At 42.1% G+C, this 25,619-nt stretch overlaps 1 protein-coding gene across 1 annotated transcript in view; it reads left to right on the top strand.

Annotated features, from left to right (window-relative positions):
- Positions 1-14,501, top strand: part of inpp5d (inositol polyphosphate-5-phosphatase D) — a 114,311-nt gene extending 99,810 nt beyond the window's left edge. The window contains exons 26-27 of the mRNA XM_043701883.1: positions 7,565-8,141; positions 11,464-14,501. Coding sequence (XP_043557818.1) covers positions 7,565-8,141; positions 11,464-11,466 — 580 coding nt within the window. The 3' untranslated portion in view covers positions 11,467-14,501. The remainder of the gene's footprint in view (positions 1-7,564; positions 8,142-11,463) is intronic.
- The last annotated feature ends 11,118 nt before the right edge of the window (positions 14,502-25,619 follow it).

The following is a 25,619-nucleotide window of genomic DNA, read 5'->3' as shown; positions in this document are numbered from 1 at the left end:
TGAACCATTGTTGATAGTTCATTGTATTGAGAAATTGCCTGGAGAGAAGCAGGTCATTAACCTGTCAGTAACCAGCTTGTGTATCTATAAACGTAATGGCCTACTTGTACTTTATATTGATAGGTAATAAACCAATAAGTTAGTTCATTACTAACATCCAAACCTATCTCATCAACTGTACCTAACTGATTAAAATTCTGACATGCCTCAACAGAGCAGATGCTGAAAAGGGTGTTTCTTCTTCAGGGAGGGACGAGAACTAGGCGACGTGGTTAAAAAATAAGAGCGAAGATGATTTTTTTTCTCTTAAAGGGTCAGGAATATGTACAACTCTCTTCCATAGAGAGTGCTGGGGGCAGGCTCATTGAGTATTTTTATAACAGGGTTAGATCAATTCTTGACCAATGAGGGAGTCAAAAAGATATCAGGGTTAGGTAGGAAAGTGGAGTTGAGGCCAAATCAGATCAGCTATGATCTTATCGGTGCTGGAGCAGGCACATCGAGGCTGGATGGCCTATTCTCCAAGTCCGCCTTCATATGTACAAGGACATGTCATGTAAGGTTTGGGTAAACAACAGATGTTCCATCCAGATCAGCTCATCCTGGACTGGGGATTTGGCATTTTGCCAAAGCAAACCTCTCCAGCCACAGGGAAGACAGCATCTTCCAACTCCTCTGAACCCCACCCAATTGTTTGTCTGGCTCTCTCCTTCCTGAGCAAGATGGGTGGGCAACTGCAAAACAGGGTCGAGTGCCTGAGCTCAGAGGCTGAGGCCATCACACAAAATGATGGTTACCCTGACTTAAGCAAGTCTTTGTTTAAAGCCACGTAACTGTGCTGAAACCTCGAGTAACCCCCCCAGTGATCCATCCTTGGCCCCTTCCTAATTTGCAACTACATGTTGTCAACTTCACCTAAAACCACAGCCATCTGCTTTCACGTTTACAATGACATGGAACTGTGCCTCACACCCAGCTCCCATCACTGCTCCACTACTATTAAATTATCAGCCTGCTTCTCCGGCATCAGAATTAGAATTAGCTTCATTGTCAAATGTGTACAGTGACAAGTTTACAATTGCCACTTACAGTGCCATCTTAACTGGAAAAATCCCTAGGTACAGCTACGGTTCTTAGAAAAATAGAGAAGTACAAAGTCTAGCATTGCAGATTTTAAGAATAAGTTATAAAATGTAGAAAACAAAGTTCAGAACAACAGTTTTCCAACACAGCCCATGCTGGCACCTAGCTTCCACTTTGCACTGGGCCTTCACTCCAGACCTCATATAGAGAGCGAGAAGGAATTTTCTCTGATTAAATATTAGGAAGACTGAAATCATTGTTTTTCAGCCCTGCTATAAACACTGCCCCAAGTTACCGACTTTACTCCACAATTGTCTCAGGCCAAATGAGTCCATGTGCAACGTTGGTATCTAATTGGGCCCTGAGACCTGCTTCTGACCATACGCCATTCCTAAGACCACCTATTGCCTTTGTCTCATTGTAAAACTCCCAGCTTGCCTAAACCTGTCTGCTACTGGAACCTCCCCCCCATCCCCCCCCGCCCACCCCGCTCCATCCCTTGGTCTTTGCCATCAAATTGACATCATTATCCTGACACACTCCCTGCTGGCCTCTTGCAGTCTACTCTCCATAAACTGGAGGTCATCCTAAACTGCCAGCAAATCCTATTCCCCTATCATCCTTTATTGGGACAAATTGGATCCCAGCTCTATAAAAAGCAGTGATTTTAAAATTTGTTATCTTTGTTCCATTCACGTTCCCCTTACTAGATTAATACCTGAAATTAGCAAGTGGTCTTACAAGGAAAGGTTGGACACACTCAGCTTGTTTCCACTGGCGTTTAGAAGAGAAGAAGGGTGGCTTGATTGAAGTGTATAAGATCTTGAATGGTCTTGATAAAATGGGCAAAGAAATGATGGAACTAGGAGGCCACTGTTTAAAATGTAGACATTGGCCTTCTGGGACAGAATTGAGGAGATTTTTATTCTCTGCGGATTTATGCAGGTTGGGAGATCTCTGCCTCAGGAGGTGATGGAGGCCATTTGAATAATTTTAAGACTGAGTTAGATACGCATTGAGCAAGGAAATGGAATGTTGTCGTGGTTTGGCAGAAATGCGGAATTCGGACAACAAATAGATAAGCCATGACCTTATTCAATGGCAGCACAAAGGGGCCAAATTTCTGCCCCTAGTTTGTTTGTTTATATATATGTTAGGTATAGAAAAGCAAGTTATAGTGTCATAGAGTAATAGAAATGTACAGCACAGAAACAGACCCTTCAGTCCAACTTGTCCATGCCGGACCAGATATACTAACCTAATCGACTTGGCCCATTTCCCTCTAAACCCTTCCTATTCATATACCCATCCAGATGCCTTTTAAACATCGTAATTGTGCCAGCCTTCACCACTTCCTCTGGTAGCTCATTCCGTACACCCTCTGCGTGAAAAAGATGTTGTTGGAGAACCCCAGCAATGCTAAGGCAGCTCTCCACAGAGAGGGTGAGAAAATTGAAGAGAGTATTGCCTTGTGGTCATTGCATGTTGGAGGCACAACTGCAATCCTGCTGTTATGGACAATGTGTCCCCCTGAGCTCACTACAGAATGGTACATTATCCAGGAAGTTGGGGGATAGTAAAAGTAAACTGAAGGTAAGTAAAATCATTGAAAAGATAAGAGGCCATCACATTTGGTCAAGCGGATTTAGCAGTGTCTCAGAATCCATCATGAGAAATGTTAACAACAGTTTTTCAGTGAGTAGTTCTGGCATGAATCATATTTCACAAGAATCTCACCCCAGCTCATAAATGTTACTGAAAATGGGTTGTATGTTAATTGTGAATGCAGGTAGCATAGCTGGCTGATCATTTATCAGACAGTTGACTAGTTATTGATAACAGCAGTTGTATATTGTTTATATGTATGAGTTGAATTTAAATGCATTGGCTGATTGTGTTCCCATGCTCAAGAGTAAACAAGGATGAGGGGACACAGATTTAAGGAGTTTGGTAAGAGATGCAGAGGGAATATAAGGAAGCAGTTTTATTTATTTACATAGTGGATGGTTATGCATTAGAATTCACTGCTACGAGGTTGCTGCAAGTGGAGATAATCGGAGTTCCAGCAAGCTACAGTTGGACACTTGAAATAGATAAATTTATCGAGTTATAGGGTATATTTGTGAATGGGACTGACTGGGTTTCCTCTAGAGAGTTGGAATAGACTCGATGGACCAAGTGATCTCTTTCTGCTTTATAATTACTATAGGATAGTCTGTAATGCAAAGTGACAAATGACAAGTAATAGGAGCCAGACATTCTCAGAAACCTAAAGACACCTTTAGGGGCTTACTCAGTCCATAGATTAGTTTCTCTGGTTAGATTTGTATGAAATTCCTCATTGGACTACTTTAACACAGGGACGATTCTTACCAAAAATCAGCGAAGTTCCATTTTTGTCAGGTTTCATGGAGGGTTTCACTCCGTGAGCCCGAATGACTTTCCTCATGCTATCTTCCCAAAGTCACCTTGCAAGCTATGGACCATACCCCAGTAGTGCCCCATTTATTGTATTCATCCACTCACCACAGATGGAGATATTGGTCAATGCTGAGACCACCCAGGATTCCTGGAACTGGTGCCATCTTTAATATCCTGCTGTGTACCTGGTCAAGTGCTGGCAATCTATCGGTACCCTGCACGGTTCCTGCCAATCGCCCTAGACAGGTCAGGTGGAGGGAAATTGGAACCAGGCTCCGACAACGGGATCTTGTGTCCTAGTGGACAAGGTGCAGTTGCTAACCATGGTGGGTGCTCTGAGATGTTGGGGGCCAATGGAGGTCTGAAGGAGCTGGTTACCACGCTGACATTTAGATTAGGAGTGTTACCACCCGGTTTCTATCCAGTGGGTGGACAGAATGGGAAACTGTGTATAAATAGGTGAGATACATGCAAAGTCAGCAGGGTAAAAAGAGGAAATGAGATAGCTTTGACAAATAGAGTTAAGGAGAATCCAAAGGTTTTTACAAATACATTAACGACAAAAGGGTAACTAGGGAGAGAATAGGGCCCTTCAAAGATCAGCAAGGCAGCCTTTGTGTGGAGCCGCAAGAGAAGGGGCAGATACTAAATGAGTATGTTGCATCAGTATTTACTGTGAAAAAGGATATGGAAGACTTGAATGTAGGGAAATAGATGGTGACACCTTGAAAAATATCCTTAGTACAGAGGAGGAAGTGCTGAGTGTCTTGAAATGCGTAAAAATGAATAAATCCCCAGGACCTGATCGGGTGTACCCGAGAACTCTGTGGGAAGCTAGAGAAGTGATTGCTGGGCCTCTTACTGAGATATTTGTATCATCGATAGTCACAGGTGAGGTGCCGGATGACTGGAGGGTGGCTAACGTGGTGCCACTGTTTAAGAAAGGTGGTAAGGACAAGCCAGGGAACTATAGACTAGTGAGCCTGGCGTCAGCGGTGGGCAAGTTGTTGGAGGGAATCCTGAGGGACAGGATGTTCACATATTTGGAAAAGGAGAAAGTGAGGACTGCAGATGCTGGAGATCAGAGCTGAGCTCACTTTCTCCTCAAAGATTTTAACCTACTGCGAATCCTCTTAGAAGGATGCCTTCCTTGAAGAAGGTCTCTTCCCCCCTCTACAAGGACCTTTTATCTTAGCCTGCTGGACACACTTTCCTCATTCCTGAAGAAGGGCTTATGCCTGAAACATCGACTCTCCTGTTCCTTGGATGCTGCCTGACCTGCTGCGCTTTTCCAGCAACGCATTTTCAGCACATATTTGGAAAGGCAAGGACTGATTAGGGATAGTCAACATGGCTTTGTGGAAAATCATGTCTCACAAACTTGACTGAGGTTTTTGAAGAAGTAACAAAGAGGATTGATGAGGGCAGAGCAGTAGATGTGATCTATATGGACTTCAGTAAGGCTTTCAACAAGGTACCCCATGGGAAATTGGTGAGCAAGGTTAGATCCCATGGAATACAGGGAGAACTAGCCATTTGGATACAGAACTGGCTCAAAGGTAGAAGACAAAGGATGGTGGTGAAGGGTTGTTTTTCAGATTGGAGGCCTCTGACCAGTGGAGTGCCACAAGTGCTGGGTCCACTACATTTCATCATTTATATAGATGATTTGAGTGTGAGCAAAAGAGATATAGTTAGTAAGTTTGCTGATGATACCAAAATTGGAGGTGTAGTGGACAGCAAAGGACGTTACCTCAGATTACAACGGGATCTTGACCAGATGGGCCAATGGGCTGAGAAGTGGCAGATGGAGTTTAATTTAGATAAATGTGAGGTGCTGCATTTTGGGAAAACAAATCTTAGCAGGACTTATACACTTAATGGTAAGGTCCTATGGAGTGTTGCTGAACAAAGAGACCTTGGAGTGCAGGTTCATAGCTCCTTGAAAATGGAGTCGCAGGTAGATAGGATAGTGAAGAAGGCGTCTGGTATGCTTTCCTTTATTGGTAGGAGTATTGAGTACAGGAGTTGGGAGCTCATGTTGTGGCTGTACAGGACATTGGTTAGGCCACTTTTGGAATATTGTGTGCAATTCTGGTCTCCTTCCTATTGGAAGGATGTTGTGAAACTTGAAAAGGTTCAGAAAAGATGTACAAGGTTATTGCCAGGGTTGGAGGATTTGAGCTATAGGGAGAGACTGATCAGGCTGGGGCTGTTTTCCCTGGAGCATCGGAGGCTGAGGGGTGACATTATAGAGGTTTATAAAATCATGAGGGGCATGGATAGGATAAATAGACAAAGTCTTTTCCCTGGGGTGGGGGAGTCCAGAACTAGAGGGCATAGGTTTAGGGTGAGAGGGGAAAGATATAAGTGGTACGAATACGGAAGGAGCTGCCCGAGGAAGTGGTGGAGGCTGGTACAATTGCAACATTTAAAAGGCATTTGGATGGGTATATGAATAGGAAGGGTTTGGAGGGATATGGGCCAGCTGCTAGATTGGGTTGGGATATCTGGTCGGCATGGACGGGTTGGACCGAAAGGTCTGTTTCCATGCTATACATCTTTATACGTCTATGACTCGTAAATAGTCATCTCCATACTCATTATCAGGAATCTCATCTCCCTAATCAACACTTGGTTGGAAAATGGGTCACTCCTGGTCTCATACGATTCTCCCAACTCTCCCACTAACATCCACATTGACCTGTGGCTGGGAAGATTCTGCCCATCATTTCACTGGGTCAAAGCTGTAATGTTACTCCAATGGGTGAAGCAATGGGACACGAGGGGAAGTTCAGTCTAAATTGTGTCTGATGATGGTTCTGTGACATGCTTGGCATTTCCCATGTTCAGAGTAAAAAGAATTGGGGTGCGGGGGTTACAGAGCCAATGGCTATTTTTATTTTAGAGTTAGTTTGATGATGCACTGTTTAAAAGGGTAGAAGTGTTTGCTGTGTGGTATGTTCCACAACTGGGTTGTTAGCTGTCCCTTTAATCATAGACTCTCTGCATTGTGGAAACAAGCCATTTGGCCCATTGAGTCCACACCGACCCTCCAAAGAACATCCCATCCAGACTCATCCTATCCAGATAACCCTGCAGTTCCTATGACTAACCCATCGAGACTACAGATCCCTGGACACTATGGGTAGTTTAGCATGGCCAATCCACCTGACCTGCACATCTTTGGACTGTGGGAGGAAACTGGAGCACCTGGAGGAAACCCACGCAGACACGGGGAGAATATGCAAACTCCAAACAGACAGTCCCCCAAGGAATGGAATCGAACCCGTCTCCCTGGTGCTGTGAGGCAGCAGTGCTAACACTGAGCCATTGCGCCGCCCTAGAGGCTCAAGGCTTCAATTGCTGTTAAGTAAGTGAAGGCTCACGTTCCTCAGAGGTTACTTGATATTTGGCAAGGAACTCTGCAGAGTGCAATGTCCTTCAGGATGTAGAACAACTGGCTGCCTGTGCGCAACGTCTCGTGTACCTATGCATCTAGCATTGAACACTGGTGAACACCATGCTGAACAAGTGTGTGCTACAGTGCATATCTGCAGACACCGTGGTGCATATTTATACACACCATACAGCACATTTACAATGGGTACAACATCAAATCGTACCTCACTCCCCATGGTAACTCGCTCTTTCGAATTGTGGAACTGCTGCAGCAGGGAAGGTAGCTGGACAGCCTTTTGAGGAAATGCCCACTCCCTACAAGATGTGTTCAGCTGGTATCCCCAATCTCTTTTCCCCGTAGCACCTGCAAATTCTTTTCTCCTCAGGATATCATCCAATTTCCTTCTGAAAACCATGGTCGAATCTGCCATCAACCCCACTGTCATATTCCAGATCCGAAGCCTCACAGCTTACAGCATGTCTTCTCATGTCGCATTTGATTGTTTTATAAATCATTTTATGTTAGTGACCTCTGGTTTTTGACCCGTTCAGCAGTGGGAACTGTCTTTCCCTCTATCTCTGTCTCTGACTTTAACTACAGTGTCCAGGCTGGTTTGGTGACCCGCATAATCTAACTTCTCCTTTGTTCCCCAAACAGCAATCCAGAAAGCTCACGCAGTAAAAACCCAGCCATGATCCACCCAAGGGCAGAGATCCCGCAGCCTGTGTCACCGGAGGAGAAGCCAATGTTGCTGATCAGTAATCCCTTGTACGAAGCAGTTGACCAGAAACAAGGCGCCATCTTGAGGAAAGAGCAGGTTGTCCCGCGGAACCTGAGGAAAGGTGCCCTGGCAAAAGTGGAGAGGTTCTCCTCTCCTTTGCTACACGCCACCAATAAACCGGCCCAGCCGGGAGCGAGCAAGTGGTCAAACCGACAGGAGCTGCTGCCTGTACCCGAGAGCAGGAGGCGGTCGCACACCTGCTCAGAATTGAGAAGGCCAGGCCAAGGGACACCACACTCTGGTCAGGTAGAGGCCAAGGCTGACCATTCCATTTCGGGGGTCACCTCACTTAGTGAGCAACCCCCTTCACTGGCCAGGCCCCCGCTGCCGATGAAGAGTCAGAAAGTACTGCAGCTACAGCATGCGACAAAAGACTACAGAGAAACCTCGGTGTTACCAAACCACACCAAGCACCATAGCAACGAGTCCTTGGGGCAACAGGCCAGTGTGTCGGTAAGTACAGTACAACTCTCCCATGTACACAATAGGAGGGACTGTTTAGAGATGATATGGCACAACTCTAGACCAGACGGGGTCTCCAACCTCAGAGTCAGAGACATTACCACTGTGCCACAAGAGCCCTAACAATGGAAGGTACATCCTTAGATTTGATGTTGTTCTGAGAATGCTTGCCAGATTGATGTCTGTGTTGTCTTAAGCAAAAAGATTGAGCAGGTTGGGCTCATGCTTATGAAGTTTAAAAGAATGAGAGATGTTTCTTTTTGAAATTTATACAATTCTGAGGGGACTCTGAGAGTGTGGATGTTGAGAGGATGTTTTCCCTCTTTGGAGTGAAACTGGGGAGCGGCTTTCACACAAAAGAAAGGAGAAGTTTGTATTCTGTGCCCCAAAAACCTGTTCATCAGGCTCTAATTAGCAACTTCATGATGGAGGTCCATCAATTTTTGTGAGGCAAGGCTATTAAGAAGTATGGAGTTACGGCAATAAGTGGAGTTGAGTTATAAATTGGTAAGGATTGAATTGAGTGCCAGAGTTTGCTCGGAAATCCTGAGAGGGGGAGAGAGAGAGAGAGAGAGAGAGAGAGAGTTACAATCACTCTCATCAACATCTCAATTGGTAAAGGCTGGTCCATTTGGTGACTGTAAAATGTAGCTGATATACTCTGGTGTACTGATTCAGATAAGAGAATGAGAGTCAAGGGCACAGTCCTATCCTTTGCAACTGCTTTATATAAATGAGCACAATGAAATGTAGCCAGTACACCCAGTAGTCCTGAGGGCTCTTGTGGTTTAGTGGGAGTGCCTGTCTCTGGGCCAGAAGATCCAGGTTCAAGTCCCATTAGCTCCATAGGAATGTCATGTATGTCCTAACGTGTTGATTAAAAATAATACCTGTACACGAGACCTGGAATTCACATGAGTCCCTGAGCCAGCTAAATGAAGTAGGAATAGGATTCAAGTGCTCATTCTGAGAAACAGCCCTGGATTCGTGTAGATATGAGTTTGCATTCTAACAAATTAACTGCAATAATTCTGGGAAACAGGAAAAGCATAACTCAGCCATTTTATGAATGCTGTTCAGGCAATTGGACCTTGGATAGAATTTACAGTGCAGAAAGCCCACATTCTCCACTTTGGTTAAGGTGGCATGATGGCTCAGTTGTTAGCACTGCTGTCTCACAGCACCAGGGACTTGGGTTCAATTCTGGCCTCGGGCAACTGTCTGTATGGAGTTTGCACATTGTGTCTGTGTGGGTTTCCTCCTACAGTCCAAAGATGTGCAGGTTGGGTGAATTGGCCATGCTAAATTGCTGATCCTGTTCAGGGATGTGTAGGTTAGGTGCATTAGTCAGGGGTAATTGTAGGGGGATGGGTTACTCTCCGGATGGTCAGTATGGACTTGTTGGACCGAATGGCCTGTTTCCATACTGTAGGGATTCTATGATGAAACGTGCAAGTCAGCCCCGTTCATCTAAACCCCTTTGTGACTCATCCTCCATTTTTTATCCAGTACTTTAGCCACTAACCATGAGTAGTCAATTGGGAATCCCAATGTGATTAATTCCATTTTTGATTGCTAAATTAATTATGAATATTATATTGTCATTGGACTTGCCTGAGTGTGTCTGAACATTAACTATCTTGTGTATTTCTTGGCAAAATGCTAAGATTAAAGCAGAATGCGTGGGTTTTTTGATTGTTGGAAGCATTAAACATCCTTCCTCATTGAACAGTGGCAGATTTTACTATTGCATGAGGCTAAAACGGTATCTTGGAACAACATCTGTAGTTAGTTTACCATTCCCACTGGATTACATTGGACTGTATTCTTTTTGCTTTGTCCAGGGGATGTGGAGGATGCCAACTGAACCAGAATTTATTGCCCATCCCTAATTGTTCTTGGGGCAGTGGTGGTGAGTTGTCTTCTTGAACCACTGCTGTCCATGTGATGATATCCACAATGCCGTTCAGAAGGGTGTTCTAACATTTTGACCCAATAAGAAACAATGATATACCATATCTACTCAAATAAAAGTTCATCTCATGTAAAAGTCGACCCCCCCCCACCTATTTTTAGCCAAACAATCTGGAATTTTTCATACATCTTATGTAAAAGTCGACCCTAGTTCTTCACAGATAACAGATTGGTATTGGTGAGTCATGTGTTATCCTGTACATAAATATTATGATGAGGACATTTTTTTTTGTGCTATAATGTGTTTTGATGTACAATTCACACCAATTTGGTGTGAACGTTTAAGGTGCATCAGGTCAGAGTCAAGTGACAGCCTCTCTTTGTGTGCAGCTCAACTGACTTCAGTTACCTTGTAGCACTCGTAGAATACAGTCCTATCACCATAATTCATTGTGGTTTTTTTTTTCTTTATTTGTCCAGAGATCAATTGGGTTTCTGCTAATGATATAGTATTTTGGACTGTAGCATGAATTTCAACCCCTGAAAAGTAGTATCCATGTAATAGTCAACACCATAAATTGTCTAAAAAAGTTGACTTTTACATGAGTATATACAGTAATTCCAAGTCATGATGGTGTGTGACTTGGAGGGGAACTCCCAAAAAAAAACCCACTAATACTTGGAAATAAATGTAGTAGCCCCACATGAGCTCTGTTTTGAAACATATAAGATGAGTCAATATGCAGTTATACTGTTTTATTTTCCACTTGGACATACTTGGTGCTGTTTCAATGCACTTCTTGCCCAGGCAGTAAATGTGGGCTAATGGTTAAGTCCTGTTACATTAATGAATAGTAAACATCATCAGTGATGCAAGCTGCCATTGATACACATTTGGAACAATGGCCATGCTGCCGTGGTTCAGGGAATACATGCTCGTATCTACTTATGTACATGGTATAAATAGTTAGTAAAGGAACCTGTTGAGCAGCATGAAGACAGACCTTCAATTTTTACAACTTTACAACTCAGTAGCTTCACACTACACTCAAGGACATAAGTTTAGAGATGCTTAAAGTGCTCAAACAATGCTTCCAAGTCCACACATTACATGGACCTTCATTGCAAATGGTTGCTTCAGGAAACATGGTGACCAGATGATAGACATGATGCATACCACCATGTCCTGACAGTAAACATATTCAGTGAAAGAGAGCACCCCTAGCATGAAGATTATGTGGTCATTGACTGGATCTTAGAAGATCTTTCAAATAAGAAGATTCCCATTTTAGATGCATCATGGGAGAACTGAAGCTAGGCCCCAAGCCATTCTGACAGTAACATCAGTTTGCATGGAAAATATTACTAATCTCAACTCTTTTATTCTCTCTACTTACAGTGACCAAAACCCCACTCATGGTGAGATGAAAGTTCCTTGTCAGAAGTTTTCAGAAGTGCAAAGCGTTTTCTGCTTGTCTTTGGCTTACACACACTCTTGACAAATGCAAATTGTGGTTATTCTAAAGAGAGAATCAGCAGAGCCGGATGTCAGGAATGATGCAGTGAATCTCTCAGTCACCTCCCTCTTCTCCATGAGTTGGATAGCTAGCTGTCAGGTACTGTTCAGAGCGGATGCTCAGCAGCTAGAAGTGAGGAGGCTTGAAGAACCATCAATGTTATAGGATTTCCAATACCATGCCCCCTTCGATGGACATGTTCTTCATTAGGATCTGGTGGCCAGCTATGGAGGACCTTCATATACCTTCAGTATGAGCTGACCAGAGTCTATCGCTGCTCCACCATTTGGCTGAACCAATGGCGACTGGAGCCATGTTCTGTACTCATGGGCCCCGTGGTTCAACTCAGGAAAGGACACTTGGATGAACCGTCTACTGACCCTCCCCAGCTGGACACAAACAATCAAGAGCTTTCATTTCTTTAGCACCTCTCGAACCCAGGATGACCCAAGGACAGTTTTGAAGTGTAATCACTGTATTTTTTTAAATAATGATCATTGCTAGATCCACATTGCTTATCACTATTCGTTAAGAGTCAGTCACATTGCTGGAGGTCTGGATTCAGATGTAGGCCAGACTAAGATGGCAGCTTCCTTCCCTTAAGGGCATTAATGAACAATGGTTACCATTAGACCCATAATTCCAGATTTTGATTGAGTTTGAATTCTAAGCATTCTGCCTTGGTGGGTTTTAAACTCAGCTCCCCAAAACATCACTGGGGTCTCTAGATTACTAGACCAGTAACAACACCACTAGGCCATTGCTTCCCCTTGTAGCATAGAAAATGCAACAGCCACTTTATATAGAGCATGCTTCCATAAATGGCAGAGTAATGCTCACTTGATAAAAGCTGCTGTATGGATTTGTTCCATGTTTGTTAGGATATCAATAAGGAATCCCTGTGCTTCTTCCAATAGTCCTAAGGGATCTTTACATCTGCCTGAAAGAGGAGCCAAGACCTGGATTTAAAACCTGCAAATGGGAATTCTAACGATGCAGCACACCCCTCTGCACTGCACTACAATGTCATCCTAGATTTTGTGGTAAATTCCATAACTTTCTGTCTCAGTGGGAAGAGCGCTTATTACTGGTTTGTGATGAGAATGGGCTAAGTAGTTGAGGTAGTGGGAAATGACCATTGCAGGAACATTGTCACCAGTGGAGAGGGAAGGATGAGAGTGGTTGGCATTGTGATTTGATTTATGTGCACTCTAAATCTTATGTGCCTTCAGATGTTATATTAGCTCATGAATTATGCTGAATAATGTGTTTGTGAGGTGACAGTGACTTGGCATTGGACCAAGCGAGGCATCAAGGAGCTCGAGCAAAACTAGAGTCAATAGAATCGGGGGAAAGCTCTCCATTAGTTAGAGTCAGACCTAGAACAAAGGAAAATGGTAGTGCTCTGGAGGTTAACCATCTCAGTTGCTAACAATGCTGCAGCCATTTCTCAGCATGATGCCCTAGACCCAACTACCTTCAGCTGTTTTAGCAATGACCTTGTCTCGATCATAAGGTGGGAATATTTGCTGATGATTGTACAATGTCTCGTGTTAGTTGTGAGTCCTCAGGTACTGAAGCAGTCCATGTTCAAATGCAAAAAGACCTGGACAATGCCTAGGCTTGGGCAGGTAGTGACAAATATCACTTTATATAACAAAAGTGCCATTACCACAAGAGAGAATCTAACCATCCGCCCCTTGACATTCAATCCATTACCATCGTTGAATCCCATCTATCAACATTTTGGGGATTGCCATTGACCAGAGCCTGAATTGGTCAAATAAATTGGCTGCAAGACAGGTCAGAGGTCAGGAATTTTGTAACAAGTGGCTCATCTCCTGTTTTCCCAAAGCCTGACCAGCATCAACAAGGCACAAGTCAGAAGAGTGATGGAATACTCTCTACTTGCTTGGATGGGCACAGCTGCAACAATATTCAACAGCATTATCCAGGGCAAACATCCACTTGATTAGCACCCCATCTACCAGCTGTAATTCCCTCCCCCGCTGTAGTACCAGTCTGTACCAGTCTCACCAAGGCTTTTTCTACAGCACATTCTTTACCCATGACCCATGCCACCTTAGAAGGACAATGGCATGAAATGTACAGCATCAGCACTGCAAATTCCCATCCAAGCCATGATGAGTTTGAACATATCAACATTCCTTTATGGTCGCTGGGTTAAAATCTTGGAACTCCCTCCTTACCAGCACTGTGGGAGTCCCTGTACCACAAGAACTGCAGTGGTTCAACAAGGCAGCTCATCACCACCTTCTCAAGGGCAGTTTGTTTGGGCAACAGATGCTGGCATTTCCAGTGATGCCCACATCTTGTGAAGACTTTAAATAAAATAACATGCCTTGTGTTCAAAAGCTTTGTTTCATTAATGCAAGCCCTTCCACACGGGAGATGACCACTTCACGGGCGCCAAGTCTTCCCTGCTTTGGAGTTCCAATGTGCTCCATCTGAGAAGGTAGCCACCTCATCCACAACTCGACTCCTTCCCTCAGCCCACACCATTCTACCAGCAACTGCTTCCCTGCCTCAGATCTTTTGTTATCCTGTGTGCCATCAATCTCTACTGACATTATTCCATTAACTAAAGTGCCAAGAAATGCAAAGACAGCATTTGCATTTCTGAACTACCTTTCACATCCATTCCAAAATCTCTCAGGGTCCATTAACCCCAAATTCAAGTGTAGTTTGGTGTTGTTTTAGATGGGTGGTAAAGCGTGATTTACAATGCTGTCTGCAGTTCCTGGACACAGGGGAGTGACTTTGCTACATGTTAGGATCTTGAGGAATTATGTTCTCTGAAATGTAAACATTTCTGTTGAATTTTTATGATGTTGCCTTGAAGTTGTATGAGAACACCAATGAAGAAGTTCGCAGGTGAAATAAAAGATGTTTGAATCAATGGTTTCAATTATTTTTCAAAGGAGAATTTAATTTTTCCTTCTCTTTATTGGCCTATCTTGGTCTACTCCACAGCAGCAGGCTCAGTCCCAGGGAGATGGCACAGCCACACAGCCTGCTCCAATATTATTGCCCTTCGAGAGAACTCGGAATAACTCCTGCTGCCTACCTTCTCCACTGAGAACGCCACTGGACTCCAGTCAGCAATTCTTCACAGCAGCAAGCGTGACGGAGTTTAAACCTGGTCCCCGCACATCTCATTATGATCTCAATTCTCAGAGCTCCATCATGCAAAGCCAGCTCACTGTTTCTGTTCCCATTCTCCATTCACACTGGGATAACACAGCAAGGGCTAATTAGCAAGCCTTGGAGAGGAGATGCTCGTCCTCCTTTCCATCTGAATGGAAACCCCATTTTCCAAAATTCTGCCTCTGGGAATCCCCCATAAAAAGAAACATCCACTCAGCCTTGCTCTGTCAGGCTACCTCCGGATTGGTTGCTAACTGGTTACTTATTGGTTGAGCTGTTGCCGTGGAGAATGTGGGAGTTATTTCCCCCAAGCTCTTGTTCAATTGAAAAGGCTTGAACATGTTTTCGTTTTGGGCCTCTTCCTCACTGCGTTGGCCTAACAGGAATCTCGTTATGTAGACCATCGACATAAAGTATTGCAGTGGGGGCATATGATGCAATGAGGGATCTGATAAGCTTGTATTTAATAGAACACTAACAATGCCATCATGGATAAGTGGCCTTGGCTTTTTAAACTGTCCCCACTCAGAGGGTTAAAATAACCCCATGTAGTTTTCTTGTTTCTCCCACGGGCAGGCAGCCATTGGTGGGATGGAGCCAGTTGAAACATTCAGGTTTTATCTCACTGGCAACACGTAAGCATATGGAAGAAAAGTCAAAATGCATTCTTTTCACGAGTCTAAGTGTGCCCTCCCACCCCACCCACAAACAGTCTTGTCTTTCTATAAGTTAATACATTCATTTACCTTTTTTCTCTCTGTTTCTCCAGCAAGAGGCGCTGTGAACATACTCTTTATTCTGCTTTCAGTAATTCTCCTGGTGATCATGGCATTAAAACTGGTTATATCTCCTTTCTTTAGAAGGAGGAATTTAAAGAAAATAACACAACTCCTCTATCCCAAATGAATAGTGGCTGTCCTGGCCTGGAATGAGGCGTTTGATCCTCATTGTATTGATGTGACTTGTACTGTGAGCTGTTGAAGAAGAATGGCATGTGCCCGAAACGTCGAATCTTCTGTTCCCTAGATGCTGCCTGACCTGCTGTGCTGTTCCAGCAATAAAGTTTCAGCTTTGATCTCCAGCGTCTGCAGACCTCACTTTCTCCACTGTGAGCTGTTGGCAATGCACAAACTGGCCAATCTGGCTTTGATACTGTCTACATTTTAAAATGTACCTTATTTCCAAATACACCACTTCGAAATACCTCAATTCCAAAATCTCTTTAACTTTAAATAATGTTGATCTTGCTAATGTTGATGTTGTTTTGTGCACTTCCTGTGCAGCAGTAACCCTGTATGCCTCACTCTGTCTATTTGTGTGTCCTTGTTTGCTATGATCTGCCTGCAAAACAAAACTTTTCACTGTAATTAGGTACACGTGACTACAATAAATCAAATCAATTCATTACCATGAAGAAAAAAAGTATCCACAACCCTTCAAAGGTAATGGATGTATTACTATTTTGGGACTCTGTATGATGTTAATAAAGAAATTTGGTTACATTTGGGATGTAGATCAATGGATATGAATGCAATTGGGGTTGGTACTTTGGGGTCCTTTGAAATAGAAATGAGTGTTGGGTTTGCTTTATTGGTATAAAAGCAAAACCAAAACAATTGGTATATTGGATTTCCACATGGATGAGATGGGAAATGGTTTCCGGTACATTGAGATTTTGTTCAAAGAGAGTGATTATCTTCACATGTTAGTGAATGGATTTGTAATGTTGATTCAAATTGAAATTAGTTCCAACAATGAAAAGGTTTAGCACATTGACATTCTGTACTTGAACCAACTACCTTCGTATCCCTTTGAAATATAATTATGTTTCCTTGATTAAGCCGTGCGTCTCCCTACTTGAATTTCCTTTGTGGTCTTATTACCCATTAATACCTGATATTATTAATATAGTTCAGTAGCAAATTGGACAAGGTTGTGAGAGAACTGATTTTAGAAAGGGGGCGGCACAGTGGCACAGTGGTTAGCACTGCTGCCTCACAGCGCCAGAGACCCGGGTTCAATTCCTGCCTCAGGCGACTAACTGTGTGGAGTTTGCACGTTCTCCCCGTGTCTGCGTGGGTTTCCTCCAGGTGCTCCGGTTTCCTCCCACAGTCCAAAGATGTGCAGGGCCAGGTGAATTGGCTATACTAAATTGCCCGTAGTGTTAGGTAAGGGGTAAATGTAGGGGTATGGGTGGGTTCCGCTTCGGTGGGTCGGTATGGACTTGTTGGGCCAAAGGGCCTGTTTCCACACTGTAAGTAATCTAATCTAATCTAATTATTATCCACTTATTCTCAGTCAAAAATGATGTAGAGGGTGCATGCAACAATTGAGGCCTCAGGAACACTTTCATCCAACACACAAGCCATATATAATGACTAGCTTTCTATCACTGTCTGCTTCCAACTACTAAACAAACTCACACTGGATGATAATTATTTTGGATTTAAGCATCATCCTCCAGGGCATTACACATCAACACAGTAGACAATAAGACAACAGATTCCACTCAGGGATATATAGTGGTGAGATTCTTCAGACCCCTTCAGTCTGCTTTTTCATTCAACTACATCCTGGCTGATCTTCGATCTCAATGCTATTTTCCTGCACTATCCTCATTTCTCTTGATATCTTTGATGTCTAGACATCTATCCACCACTCCAGCATGGAGAAATTTCTCCTTATCTTAGTTCTAAATAGCAAAACTCTTATTTTGAAAGGGTCCAAACATTAGAGAGATAGGAATGCGTGATAAGTTTTACAAAGAAGAAATGCTTTTTCTGAATTCATTCATAGGACATGTGTGTTGTCACGACTTATTCATTTTAATTTCTCTTGAGAAGGTACTGGTGAGCTCCCTTCTTGAACAGAATTGAAAAGTGTGGTGCTGGAAAGGGGAGCAGGTCAGGCAGCATCCAAAGAGCAGGAGAATCGACGTTTCGGGCATAATCAGCACCACACTTTTCAACTCTGGTCTCCAGCATCAGCAGTCCTCACTTTCTCCCTTCTTGAACAGTCAGTGTGGTAAAGTCTAAGGTCTGAACATGGTAATTGGCCTGCCAACAACGGAAGTAACTGTTCTGGAAGTAACTGTAGCACACAAATCTCGGAGGCTCACCCAGACAGAAACAAAATAAGCGGAAACACATCCCACATGTCATTAGGGAGGGATTTCCAAGATTTTGACTTCGCAACAATGAAGGAAAAGTGGTTTAGCTCCAGGTCTGGATGACTTGTGGCTTGGAGGGTGTCTTACAGATATGATAGTCTTCTCATGCATTTGCTGACCTTGTCCTTCTAGGTGGTGGAGATCACAGATTTCAAATATGTCGTAAAAACCGAAAGAACTGCGGATACTGTAAATTGGGAACATAAATTGCTGGAAAAGCTCAGCAGGTCTGACAGCCTGTGTGGAAAGAAATCAAGAGTTAATGTTTTGGGTCGAGTGACCCTTCCTCAGAACTGATGGTAGCTAGGAAAATTTCGGTTCATATGCAGACATTAGAGTGGGGGGTGAAGGGCTAAGAAGCAAACCTCAATGGGGTTAGCACTCAAAGAGAGACAACAGTTGCGCAAAGTAGTAGATAACGATCTGGCTATGAGGGTGAATAGCTGTTAATGGAGGACTATTAGTGGTTAACAATAGGCTGTGTGTAATAGCAGACCATTAGTATTTCTGGTGTGAGAGGTAATTTCGGTTTAAACTTTAAGATGTGCCTGGACCACAGACTGATCTATAATAAAAGACAAAACTTTTGTTTCTTTTCTAGAACATTTTATATACTCAAAAGTAGAATAGTTTAAATTGTGCAGAATGCTGACAATTTGTGAGCAGAGTAAAATACAAACAGGCTCTTGATTGATGAAACCATTAACACAGGCAGGGAAGGATGAATCCTTGACTGATAAGACTCCAGGATAGGGAAACGACCCGAGAGACATCTGCTACAGATTGATGCAGAGACATCTGCTACAGATTGATAAGACCGCTAGCACAGACAGAGAAGAATAAGTCTTTCACTGATAAGACTACAGGGTGAGAAAAACAACAAACTTTGGAGACTCTGGAGCCTTTTGTTGCAGACTTTGTGATAAAAATAATGATGTTTTTAAGAATGTGAACCTCATGGCTCGTTAGAGCCAGGGAGGGGAGGGTCTGGAGACATTTGTTGCAGACTTTGTGATAAAAATAATGATGTTTTTAAGAATGTGAACCTCATGGCTCGTTAGAGCCAGGGAGGGGAGGGTCTGGAGACATTTGTTGCAGACTTTGTGATAAGAATAATGATGTTTTAAAGAATGTGAACCTCATGGCTTGTTAGAGCCAAGGAGAGGAGGGACTTGTACTGTATATAATGGGAGACTTTGTAAGCCTCAGCACGCCTTTTCTTTAAGGGTGCCTGACTCTGCAGACTTGACTTGTTAATAAAACTTTCTTTTCCTGAATTTGTCTCGAGCGATTATTGAGAAGCGATTTTCGTTTCTAAAAACTTGGGGGCTCGTCATCCGGGATCAACACTCCGGCCACGAGGGGAGTTGAGGAAGGATATCGGAGAAGGTGCACCCTGCCGAGTTCGGCAGTCCCTGATTCCTTGCTTGTCGCCCCGCGAGTGATATCCGGGAGGCTCAGGAAAACAAAGGAGGGGTGTACCCGAGGCAGTGGGGACGGTTAACGATCGAGTAATTTCAGTGCACCGAACCCAGGTAAGAAAAAACTTGCGGGGACCGTGTTTACGGAGGACTGGGTACCTACGGGGTGCCTGTGGATTTTGTTTTCTACAGAGACGTGGGACTCAGGAATCTAGAGACCGGGGCTCGCCTGTGAGGGATTTTGCAGAGACAGTGTTTGAGGAGGAACGTGTACCTACGGGGTGCCTGTGATTTGTGTCACAGAGACGTAGGACACAGGAATCCAAAGACCGGGGGTGCCTGCAAAGGAACCTGGGCGATCACGGGACTGAAGGTCCGGGAATTGGCTACATTGTGATAGATTATCACGGGAAAAATACGAAGTCCTCAGAAATGTGAAATAAGGGATCTAAGGCGATTAAGGGAAAGGTAGGCTTAAACAGGGACAATGACACATACCCCGGGGTACCTGACGATAGTCCGCTAGGGAGAATGCTAAATAATTGGGATCAGGGTGGAAGAAAGGGAAAATCTAAAAGGAAGATGGTAAAATACTGTCAAAAGTGGTCCCAGAAACCTATTCAGGGCGACTCAGTGTGGTGGCCTAGATTCGGTACTGACGAAGACTGGGTCCGGCAAGCCCTCATTTTATATGTCAATTCAAAACCTGATGTTAATCTGGAAGAAAGTAATTCTGCCCTTTGTTGGCTGCCGGTTACGATATCTTGCAAAATGCAGGTAACTAATAAAGACTCGAAAGGGCAGAAAGAATGGGACCCTTTAGATCACTTACCGCCGCCCCACGTGACCCCGTCTGCCCCACATTAAATTGTGCAGAATGCTGACAATTTGTGAGCAGAGTAAAAACAAACAGGCTAGTTTAAATTGTGCAGAATGCTGACAATTTGTGAGCAGAGTAAAAACAAACAGGCTAGTTTAAATTGTGCAGAATGCTGACAATTTGTGAGCAGAGTAAAAACAAACAGGCTAGTTTAAATTGTGCAGAATGCTGACAATTTGTGAGCAGAGTAAAAACAAACAGGCTAGTTTAAATTGTGCAGAATGCTGACAATTTGTGAGCAGAGTAAAAACAAACAGGCTAGTTTAAATTGTGCAGAATGCTGACAATTTGTGAGCAGAGTAAAAACAAACAGGCTAGTTTAAATTGTGCAGAATGCTGACAATTTGTGAGCAGAGTAAAAACAAACAGGCTAGTTTAAATTGTGCAGAATGCTGACAATTTGTGAGCAGAGTAAAAACAAACAGGCTAGTTTAAATTGTGCAGAATGCTGACAATTTGTGAGCAGAGTAAAAACAAACAGGCTAGTTTAAATTGTGCAGAATGCTGACAATTTGTGAGCAGAGTAAAAACAAACAGGCTAGTTTAAATTGTGCAGAATGCTGACAATTTGTGAGCAGAGTAAAAACAAACAGGCTAGTTTAAATTGTGCAGAATGCTGACAATTTGTGAGCAGAGTAAAAACAAACAGGCTAGTTTAAATTGTGCAGAATGCTGACAATTTGTGAGCAGAGTAAAAACAAACAGGCTAGTTTAAATTGTGCAGAATGCTGACAATTTGTGAGCAGAGTAAAAACAAACAGGCTAGTTTAAATTGTGCAGAATGCTGACAATTTGTGAGCAGAGTAAAAACAAACAGGCTAGTTTAAATTGTGCAGAATGCTGACAATTTGTGAGCAGAGTAAAAACAAACAGGCTAGTTTAAATTGTGCAGAATGCTGACAATTTGTGAGCAGAGTAAAAACAAACAGGCTAGTTTAAATTGTGCAGAATGCTGACAATTTGTGAGCAGAGTAAAAACAAACAGGCTAGTTTAAATTGTGCAGAATGCTGACAATTTGTGAGCAGAGTAAAAACAAACAGGCTAGTTTAAATTGTGCAGAATGCTGACAATTTGTGAGCAGAGTAAAAACAAACAGGCTAGTTTAAATTGTGCAGAATGCTGACAATTTGTGAGCAGAGTAAAAACAAACAGGCTAGTTTAAATTGTGCAGAATGCTGACAATTTGTGAGCAGAGTAAAAACAAACAGGCTAGTTTAAATTGTGCAGAATGCTGACAATTTGTGAGCAGAGTAAAAACAAACAGGCTAGTTTAAATTGTGCAGAATGCTGACAATTTGTGAGCAGAGTAAAAACAAACAGGCTAGTTTAAATTGTGCAGAATGCTGACAATTTGTGAGCAGAGTAAAAACAAACAGGCTAGTTTAAATTGTGCAGAATGCTGACAATTTGTGAGCAGAGTAAAAACAAACAGGCTAGTTTAAATTGTGCAGAATGCTGACAATTTGTGAGCAGAGTAAAAACAAACAGGCTAGTTTAAATTGTGCAGAATGCTGACAATTTGTGAGCAGAGTAAAAACAAACAGGCTAGTTTAAATTGTGCAGAATGCTGACAATTTGTGAGCAGAGTAAAAACAAACAGGCTAGTTTAAATTGTGCAGAATGCTGACAATTTGTGAGCAGAGTAAAAACAAACAGGCTAGTTTAAATTGTGCAGAATGCTGACAATTTGTGAGCAGAGTAAAAACAAACAGGCTAGTTTAAATTGTGCAGAATGCTGACAATTTGTGAGCAGAGTAAAAACAAACAGGCTAGTTTAAATTGTGCAGAATGCTGACAATTTGTGAGCAGAGTAAAAACAAACAGGCTAGTTTAAATTGTGCAGAATGCTGACAATTTGTGAGCAGAGTAAAAACAAACAGGCTAGTTTAAATTGTGCAGAATGCTGACAATTTGTGAGCAGAGTAAAAACAAACAGGCTAGTTTAAATTGTGCAGAATGCTGACAATTTGTGAGCAGAGTAAAAACAAACAGGCTAGTTTAAATTGTGCAGAATGCTGACAATTTGTGAGCAGAGTAAAAACAAACAGGCTAGTTTAAATTGTGCAGAATGCTGACAATTTGTGAGCAGAGTAAAAACAAACAGGCTAGTTTAAATTGTGCAGAATGCTGACAATTTGTGAGCAGAGTAAAAACAAACAGGCTAGTTTAAATTGTGCAGAATGCTGACAATTTGTGAGCAGAGTAAAAACAAACAGGCTAGTTTAAATTGTGCAGAATGCTGACAATTTGTGAGCAGAGTAAAAACAAACAGGCTAGTTTAAATTGTGCAGAATGCTGACAATTTGTGAGCAGAGTAAAAACAAACAGGCTAGTTTAAATTGTGCAGAATGCTGACAATTTGTGAGCAGAGTAAAAACAAACAGGCTAGTTTAAATTGTGCAGAATGCTGACAATTTGTGAGCAGAGTAAAAACAAACAGGCTAGTTTAAATTGTGCAGAATGCTGACAATTTGTGAGCAGAGTAAAAACAAACAGGCTAGTTTAAATTGTGCAGAATGCTGACAATTTGTGAGCAGAGTAAAAACAAACAGGCTAGTTTAAATTGTGCAGAATGCTGACAATTTGTGAGCAGAGTAAAAACAAACAGGCTAGTTTAAATTGTGCAGAATGCTGACAATTTGTGAGCAGAGTAAAAACAAACAGGCTAGTTTAAATTGTGCAGAATGCTGACAATTTGTGAGCAGAGTAAAAACAAACAGGCTAGTTTAAATTGTGCAGAATGCTGACAATTTGTGAGCAGAGTAAAAACAAACAGGCTAGTTTAAATTGTGCAGAATGCTGACAATTTGTGAGCAGAGTAAAAACAAACAGGCTAGTTTAAATTGTGCAGAATGCTGACAATTTGTGAGCAGAGTAAAAACAAACAGGCTAGTTTAAATTGTGCAGAATGCTGACAATTTGTGAGCAGAGTAAAAACAAACAGGCTAGTTTAAATTGTGCAGAATGCTGACAATTTGTGAGCAGAGTAAAAACAAACAGGCTAGTTTAAATTGTGCAGAATGCTGACAATTTGTGAGCAGAGTAAAAACAAACAGGCTAGTTTAAATTGTGCAGAATGCTGACAATTTGTGAGCAGAGTAAAAACAAACAGGCTAGTTTAAATTGTGCAGAATGCTGACAATTTGTGAGCAGAGTAAAAACAAACAGGCTAGTTTAAATTGTGCAGAATGCTGACAATTTGTGAGCAGAGTAAAAACAAACAGGCTAGTTTAAATTGTGCAGAATGCTGACAATTTGTGAGCAGAGTAAAAACAAACAGGCTAGTTTAAATTGTGCAGAATGCTGACAATTTGTGAGCAGAGTAAAAACAAACAGGCTAGTTTAAATTGTGCAGAATGCTGACAATTTGTGAGCAGAGTAAAAACAAACAGGCTAGTTTAAATTGTGCAGAATGCTGACAATTTGTGAGCAGAGTAAAAACAAACAGGCTAGTTTAAATTGTGCAGAATGCTGACAATTTGTGAGCAGAGTAAAAACAAACAGGCTAGTTTAAATTGTGCAGAATGCTGACAATTTGTGAGCAGAGTAAAAACAAACAGGCTAGTTTAAATTGTGCAGAATGCTGACAATTTGTGAGCAGAGTAAAAACAAACAGGCTAGTTTAAATTGTGCAGAATGCTGACAATTTGTGAGCAGAGTAAAAACAAACAGGCTAGTTTAAATTGTGCAGAATGCTGACAATTTGTGAGCAGAGTAAAAACAAACAGGCTAGTTTAAATTGTGCAGAATGCTGACAATTTGTGAGCAGAGTAAAAACAAACAGGCTAGTTTAAATTGTGCAGAATGCTGACAATTTGTGAGCAGAGTAAAAACAAACAGGCTAGTTTAAATTGTGCAGAATGCTGACAATTTGTGAGCAGAGTAAAAACAAACAGGCTAGTTTAAATTGTGCAGAATGCTGACAATTTGTGAGCAGAGTAAAAACAAACAGGCTAGTTTAAATTGTGCAGAATGCTGACAATTTGTGAGCAGAGTAAAAACAAACAGGCTAGTTTAAATTGTGCAGAATGCTGACAATTTGTGAGCAGAGTAAAAACAAACAGGCTAGTTTAAATTGTGCAGAATGCTGACAATTTGTGAGCAGAGTAAAAACAAACAGGCTAGTTTAAATTGTGCAGAATGCTGACAATTTGTGAGCAGAGTAAAAACAAACAGGCTAGTTTAAATTGTGCAGAATGCTGACAATTTGTGAGCAGAGTAAAAACAAACAGGCTAGTTTAAATTGTGCAGAATGCTGACAATTTGTGAGCAGAGTAAAAACAAACAGGCTAGTTTAAATTGTGCAGAATGCTGACAATTTGTGAGCAGAGTAAAAACAAACAGGCTAGTTTAAATTGTGCAGAATGCTGACAATTTGTGAGCAGAGTAAAAACAAACAGGCTAGTTTAAATTGTGCAGAATGCTGACAATTTGTGAGCAGAGTAAAAACAAACAGGCTAGTTTAAATTGTGCAGAATGCTGACAATTTGTGAGCAGAGTAAAAACAAACAGGCTAGTTTAAATTGTGCAGAATGCTGACAATTTGTGAGCAGAGTAAAAACAAACAGGCTAGTTTAAATTGTGCAGAATGCTGACAATTTGTGAGCAGAGTAAAAACAAACAGGCTAGTTTAAATTGTGCAGAATGCTGACAATTTGTGAGCAGAGTAAAAACAAACAGGCTAGTTTAAATTGTGCAGAATGCTGACAATTTGTGAGCAGAGTAAAAACAAACAGGCTAGTTTAAATTGTGCAGAATGCTGACAATTTGTGAGCAGAGTAAAAACAAACAGGCTAGTTTAAATTGTGCAGAATGCTGACAATTTGTGAGCAGAGTAAAAACAAACAGGCTAGTTTAAATTGTGCAGAATGCTGACAATTTGTGAGCAGAGTAAAAACAAACAGGCTAGTTTAAATTGTGCAGAATGCTGACAATTTGTGAGCAGAGTAAAAACAAACAGGCTAGTTTAAATTGTGCAGAATGCTGACAATTTGTGAGCAGAGTAAAAACAAACAGGCTAGTTTAAATTGTGCAGAATGCTGACAATTTGTGAGCAGAGTAAAAACAAACAGGCTAGTTTAAATTGTGCAGAATGCTGACAATTTGTGAGCAGAGTAAAAACAAACAGGCTAGTTTAAATTGTGCAGAATGCTGACAATTTGTGAGCAGAGTAAAAACAAACAGGCTAGTTTAAATTGTGCAGAATGCTGACAATTTGTGAGCAGAGTAAAAACAAACAGGCTAGTTTAAATTGTGCAGAATGCTGACAATTTGTGAGCAGAGTAAAAACAAACAGGCTAGTTTAAATTGTGCAGAATGCTGACAATTTGTGAGCAGAGTAAAAACAAACAGGCTAGTTTAAATTGTGCAGAATGCTGACAATTTGTGAGCAGAGTAAA

The sequence above is a fragment of the Chiloscyllium plagiosum genome, chromosome 13 (genome assembly GCF_004010195.1).
Source record: "Chiloscyllium plagiosum isolate BGI_BamShark_2017 chromosome 13, ASM401019v2, whole genome shotgun sequence".
Classification (NCBI taxonomy): Eukaryota; Metazoa; Chordata; class Chondrichthyes; order Orectolobiformes; family Hemiscylliidae; genus Chiloscyllium; species Chiloscyllium plagiosum.
Note: the sequence above shows the minus strand (reverse complement) of the source record. Positions and strands in the feature narration are given on the sequence as shown.